General features: G+C 59.3%; 1 protein-coding gene across 1 annotated transcript; it reads left to right on the top strand.

The window, feature by feature from the left end:
- Positions 1-1,132: 1,132 nt before the first annotated feature.
- QSOX1 (quiescin sulfhydryl oxidase 1) lies at positions 1,133-6,788 on the top strand (the record flags this gene model as incomplete). Its single annotated transcript, XM_010715927.1, has 11 exons — positions 1,133-1,303; positions 2,368-2,416; positions 2,536-2,638; positions 3,500-3,590; positions 3,743-3,888; positions 3,974-4,108; positions 4,292-4,421; positions 5,335-5,457; positions 5,541-5,685; positions 5,810-5,989; positions 6,265-6,788. Coding segments are annotated over exons 1-11 (1,782 nt in total), but the record flags the coding sequence as incomplete, so codon positions are not given.

Here is a 6,788-nt window from a genome sequence, read left to right on the forward strand (position 1 = left end):
TGGCGCGTGGCTCCTGCCGGCCCCCGAGCCGCGTCCTTCCCCTGTCACATCCCGGCTGCTCCCTGTGATTGCGCTAATGACAGCGCGGGCACTGCGGCTGAGTCAGGCTGATGGCTTCCCTCAGCGACCAGACGGGAAATGAGGGACGGGGCGACAGCGCTGTGCCCCCGCCCCGCCGTGCCCCATCGCGGAGCGGCAGTGCCGGAGCCGCCCCGCTGGGAGTCCCTCCTGTCCCCGCATGTGTGCTCCTAAGGCCCGCTGCTCCCGGCCTGCTCACGTTGGGGCTGTCCCCATTCTGCTTTTGGCACCTGCTGCTCGGTGTGCCCAGGGCCGTGAGCGTTGTCCCCTTCCCCAGCTCGCCCGTTTTGGGTCATTCCATCTTTCTCATCACTGCTGGGATGGGAAGGGTCGGAGCCCCGCTCCCAGCTGTATTACAGTGGCCATCCCTCCCCTATCCCGGCGAACCGGCCGGTTGGGCAGGGCTGGTGCCTCCTCACCTCGTGCTGCCATCGCGTTCCCTGCCTGAAAAGTAGGGCACAAAGTGCTGGCCGGGCTGCTCGTGGGATGGAGGCACTGCGCAACCCGGAGCAAAGGCTTTGTGTCCGTGCACGGCACCCCTGTGGGCCTGGCGGTGTGATAGGGACTGACCTACCTGTGTGCTGCTGGTGGCAGGCTGCAGGGCCAGGCTGCTCCCCAGCTCTGTGTTTGGGTCCTATTTCTGGGATAGAAAGCGTGGGCAGGGCTCCAGCAGCAGGAAGAATCTGTGTCGTGGTCTAGTTTGTGTTTTTTTTTTTTCCTTTCTTTTTTGTATGTGTGTTTTTGTTTTTTTTTCTCGAGATTTTTCCAAGCAGACATCAATTGGAACAAATCTCCCAAGCCTCAGGAGACAAGAAAAGAGGCCAAGGCGCTTAAGCTGTCCTCCCCCCTGTGCTGTGCGGGAGGAGATCGGGATGGAGGGATGCAGGGATGGCGGTGCAGAGCACTGCAGCCTGCTGCAAGCAGTGATGAGCTCGGCCTTGGCCCCGTGCCTGGCTCTGTGAGCTCTCTGCATCCACCATCCCTGCTGGGAGAGATGGGGAGTGGATTTCCCATCAGTGGGGAGCAGGACAAAGGGACATAATCCCTGGGGGCTGCTCAAGTGGCAGGGATGCTCTGCGGGGCTGTGGCTGTGCTGACCCCATCCTCTGTCCCCTGTCCTGCAGAGTGGAGGCCGGCGGTGATGCTCGCAGCTCTCGACTGTGCTGATGAGGCCAACCAGCAGGTGTGCGCCGAGTTTGGGATTACTGGCTTCCCCACGCTGAAGGTAAGGTGCATGGGAGAGGGTGATGGGGATGCGTGTTGGGATCGGCAACGGGGAGAGGCTTAGTGCCCTGTTTTCACCCTGCTTTTCTCCATTACGTTGGCCCTCCCTTGCTCAACTGGGCTGACATCATTGTGGCACCAAAATATTCCCGTGGGGATTCTGCAGGCAACCTCACCCCTCTGGCTGGCAGGGTGCCTGGCACGCTGCTGTCCCTCCTGCTGGGCCCCTGCCTGCCTGCTAAGCTGCACAAACACACTGGCTCCCAGTGCTGCCCTCTGCAAACAGAGCCCCAACCTCATGCTGCAGCAAAGCCGGGGTTCCCCGACCAGCAGGATGCTGGCCCCGTGAGCTGCCATTGCCTCGGGATGAGGAAGAGGGGACTGGGGCTCGGTTTTGAATCGTTTTTGATGCTCTAGAGGTGGGTTCCAGGGTGGCTCCATCCTCTGTTGCTTAATTAAAGCAGGACTGATTACAGCTTGGTGAGCTGGAACCAGTCAAACACCCTGTGTGCTGTGCATACTGTGGGGCTGGCTGGGCTCCAGTGGGACTTTGCAGCAAAAATAGGACTGCAAAAAAAACGTACCCAGCTGGGACCCAGGGGCTGGCAGCCCAGTAAATCTGGCATTGGGTCTGAGTGTGGGGATGCACAAGCCATGCCCAGCTGTCCTGGGGACCTCGCTGGGCACATGACATTTAGTAAATGTCTCCAGGCTGTTGTGTCTGCACTTCCCACTGCCCTCAAGCAGCTGTGCGCCCAGCCCAGCCTGCAAAGCAAACACCTGCATGACGCCATCCGGCTTCATGGCAGCGGGGCAGGGCTGGGGGAAACCCTTCTTCATCCTTCTCTGGGAGCTCCGGGGCAGCAGCGTGCAGGACTGTGGGTGCCCGGAGGTGTGCATGCCGCTCGCAGTGCTCAGCATCCCTCCCCTCGGGGCCCGGTGCATCCGGAGCTGGGCAGCATTCCGGTGTCATGCTGGGGCTGTGCAGAGCAGGGCTGGGAGCAGCACCTAGGGATACTCCATGAGGTGAGAGTGCTCTGCGTTGATTCATTTTTCTCCTTTCAGTTCTTCAGAGCTTTCTCCAAGAAAGCAGAGGATGGGATAAGGATTGCTCGTGAGTGTTCACAGCCATAGGTTTTGTTTTTTGGTTTTGTTTTTTTACCTAATGCTTTGGAGTTTTGAGGGAGGATGGGACAGGTTCCTGATTGGAGCACCGGTGTCCTGTTCCCACAGACCCTACTGCCACTGTTGCAGACCTGAGACGTGCCATCATCACCAACCTGGAGCAGAGCGGAGATGCCTGGCCACCTGCATGCCCTCCACTGGAGCCAGCGAGGTATGGGCACAGGAAAAGGGGTTTCCCAGGGAAATGCTGAACCAGAAGTTCTCAGAAAGCTCATTTTAGTTATTATTGTTATTATTTTCTTAATTATTTGCAATTCAACCTGGCTGAAAGAGAGCAAGTGGTGCGTGGCAAGGGAGTGTTTGGCTTTCCCAAAGCGATGGTTGGGCCAGGGTCACACTGCAGCTCTCTGTGTCCCAGGAAAGAAACAGGGCACCAAACAAATTGGCTCAGATTCGTGGCTCTTGTGTTGTTTCTTTCCCCGTGGGTGAGCACACAGCCCCGTCCTGCCCTGCCTCCCCTTTGTTTTCTGCCTCCTTGCCTCACCCTGCAGGCTTTCAGAGCCTGTGAACCGGAGCAGAAAACTGGGCTGGAAACCTCAGTGGGGAGGAACCGGGGCTGGAACCACACTGATGGCATCAGTGTGGGTAAGGGATGGCCCTATTCACCTGGGGACAAAGCAGCCCACCAGCATCACCGTCTTTAGCCCAGAGAAGAGAAGACTCCGGGGAGAGCTGAGGGGGCATTTCAGTATCTAAAGGGGGACTGTAAGAAGGAAGGGGACGTTCTTTAGCAGAGTCTGCTGTGACAGGACTAGGGGAAATGGTTTCAAACAAAAAAAGGGAAAATTTAGACTGGATATAAGGAAAAAGGTTTTTACAGTAAGAGTGGTGAGACAGTGGCACAGGCTGTACAGAGAGGTGGTGGTGCCCCATCCCTGCAGACAGCCACGTCAGGCTGGATGGGCTGTGAGCACTGATGGAGCTGTGGGTGCCCCTGCTCAGTGCAGGGAGTTGGACCAGATGGCCTTTAAGGCTCCCATCCAACTCAAACAATCCTGTGATTCTCTTGCAGTGCCGAGGAGGTTCACAGCTTCTTCCACAGGAACACAGAGCAGTACCTGGCGCTGATCTTTGAGAAGAGCAATTCCTTTGTGGGCAGAGAGGTGGGTACAGCTGTTCCCCCACACACCATTAACCTGCGGGCACCTCCAATGGGTTGGTCCACCCGGTGCTGCCTTCTCTCCTTGAATGAGGAGATGGGAGGATGGGGATGCTGGCCCGTCTCCCAACATCCTGATGCTGGGACCGCTCGCAGGTAGCCCTGGACCTGCTGCAGTACGAAAACGTGGCGGTGAGGAGGGTGCTGAGCAGCGAGGAGGAGCTGGTGGAGAAGTTTGGTGTCACCACCTTCCCCTCCGCCTACCTGCTGCTCCGCAACGGCTCCTTCTTCCGCCTGCCCGTGTGAGTCGGGGGTGCGACTGGGGAGCACCGGGGGGCTTCTTGGTGTGGGGTGGGAGGGGGCTGCTCACTGCCCCTCTGTCTGCAGGCACGCTGAGGCACGCTCCTTCTACACCTATTACCTGCGGGCGCTCTCTGGTGTCACCCGTGGCTCCTACAGGCTGAATGTCACCAGCAGTGCCATCAATGAGACCCGCGCGCTGCAGCCGGTGCGGGCTGACAGGTCAGAGTAACACCTGCTCTGGTGTTACGGGGTGGTTTGGGGAACGGGAGGGGGTGATGCACCTATAGGTGGGACCCCAGCCCTCAAATCCCATCTTGCTGTTGCATATCAGCCCTGCTCCTTGCAGCTGGCTCTCTTGGGGTATAAAGCAAAGTGCTGGTGGGCGTCTTGTCGTCCCCACAGCTCCAAGTTGTATGTGGCTGACCTGGAGTCTACGGTGCACTACACACTGCGGGTGGAGGCCGGCCGACCAGCAGTGCTGGCAGGAGCCCAGCTGGCCGCTCTCAAGTGCTACGTGGCCACACTGGCCAAGGTGAGGAGCTGGGAGGGGAACCACCTGCATGGGGGACCAGAAATGTGAATGCGAGCACGTGGGGCTGACCACGTGTCCTCCATGAATAGGTGGCTGAAGGTGGTTTTGCTGGGAGGCTTTGGGCTGGATAGTCTCAGATGGTTCCAGGCAAGAACTGTCCCTCCCAGCCCTTAGAAATCCCCTGGCGGTGGGCAGCTCCCACTGTGCTTTTCCTCTGTTGGGATTTCCCTGGGATGTTGAACTCATGCTGCCTTTCCCTGCTCCTCCACGGGACGGAGCAGTGACACCAGGATTGCTGCCAGCCCAGCTGTGCCTGAACCATTGCACACCCGAGAGGTGTGAGCTGAGCAGGGAGGGGGAGCGCAGCGTGGAAGGAAATGTTGGCAGGAGAGCAATGTGTTGTGGCTCAAAGGCAATGCATCGTATGGCAAAAGCTCACGTGGAAGGGAGGAATGGCACTTTGCAGCAGAAGTGTCAGCTGGCAGATGAATTCCCTGCAAATCTGGGAACTGTGGTGTAATTTGAGCGCCCAGGGAGAACAGATCAGCCTTGAAGAAAGAGCAAAGCACTCCTTCCTTTTGCTTCTTGGCCTCTTTTCCTATTTGCTACCACTGTCGTTCTTGTAGCTGTGGCACACATTGTGTGCAGATGGGTGCCACGGGTGCCACACACTCATGGACCACTCCCCCCTCCTCCTTGGTCCAAGAGCATTGCCGTAATCGGATTTGTGCTGCCTTACCTCCGGAGCAGCTTTGTGCCCTGCTCAGATAGCTGGGCACTGGGGCTGCTGTTCAGAGCCTGCTGCAGGGGAAACTCAGTGCGGGATGCCGAGGGTCCCGTGGCTGGGGGCTGTCCTGGAGCTAGATTCAGGTGTCCTTGCCACATCTTTTTTTTCCCCCTCTTCTTTGCACAGTACTTCCCTGGGCGCCCCTCCGTGCAGACCTTCCTGCACTCCCTGGACAGCTGGCTGCGGAACTGGACAGAGCCTGAGCTGCCCCGCAGCACCTTGAAGGAGGCGGTGAAGAATAAGGAGGATGTAAGGCACCCCCCTCCAACACCCTTTATCCCACCCCCATCCCACCCAGCAGCTCAGTTACACTGCGTCCATCTGTCCTGCAGGCCATCCCTGCTGCCGTGCTCCCCACCAACATCACCTGGGTGGGCTGCAGGGGCAGCGAGCCCCATTTCCGTGGTTATCCCTGTGGGCTCTGGACCATTTTCCACCTGCTGACAGTTCAAGCTGCCCAGGGCGGCCCTGACCAAGGTAGCGGGATGAGGGGTGCTTGATCCTGGGGAAATAGGGGATGGCCTGTGGGTGATGTGGCTCTGTGGGCTCCTGATTCATCCCTTCTCCTCCTCCCAACCCTCTGACCCTCTTTCTCCCCTAGAGCTGCCGCTGGAGGTGCTGAACACCATGCGCTGCTATGTCAAGCACTTCTTTGGCTGCCAGGAGTGCGCCCAGCACTTTGAGGCCATGGCAGCCAAGTCCATGGACCAGGTGAAGAGCCGGGATGAGGCCGTTCTCTGGCTCTGGTCCCACCACAATGAGGTCAACGCACGCCTGGCAGGTATGGGGCTGGGATCGGGGGGAGCAGGAGCAGCACAGTGGTACCCGGGGGTGCAGGGAGCACGTGGTTTCTCAGGGGAGGGGAGCTGGGACCATTGAGGCATCCCTTGTTATGATGGGGTTGGTCAACGGCTCCTTTAGGGTGAGGGGACCCATGGTAGTGGGGATGTCCCGTAGCAGAGGTTGTCCCTCACAGTGTGGGGTGCTGATCCCGGCACAGTGTGGGGCTGCGCTGTCCCTGCTGCTTAGGGTACCTCTCACTCCTTTCTCCTCCAGGTGGTGACACAGAGGACCCCCAGTTCCCCAAGCTGCAGTGGCCTCCGCCAGACATGTGTCCTCAGTGCCACCGAGAGGAGCAGGGCGTGCATATGTGGGACGAGGCGGCTGTGCTGAGCTTCCTCAAGGAGCACTTCTCCCTGGGCAACCTCCGCCTGGACCATGCCATCCCCATCCCCAGGGCCGGGGAGGAGGTGGTGGCGAGCGCCAGGCTGGTCACTGCAGGCCTCCGGGAAAAGGAAGAAGAGGAGAGGAAGGAAGAGGAGGAGAGAGACAAGGAGAGAGAGAAGGAGACAGAGAAGCCCGTCAGGGAGAGCGAGACGGGGCGGCCGGGCTCCTCGGAGCTGCGGCGTCCCAGCATCGTGCGCAGGAACCCACGGCTGCAGGCGTTGGGGGAGGACATCGTGGACCTGGACTCCTTCAGCGAGCAGCATTTCAAGAGCAAGGCGCTGCGGGCTGCTGGCCGGCACCGGCGGCTCAGCAAGAGGGACACCGTCGCCCTGCATCACGACATCGGCTGGGAG

The sequence above is a fragment of the Meleagris gallopavo genome, chromosome 10 (assembly GCF_000146605.3).
Source record: "Meleagris gallopavo isolate NT-WF06-2002-E0010 breed Aviagen turkey brand Nicholas breeding stock chromosome 10, Turkey_5.1, whole genome shotgun sequence".
NCBI classification, from domain to species: Eukaryota; Metazoa; Chordata; class Aves; order Galliformes; family Phasianidae; genus Meleagris; species Meleagris gallopavo.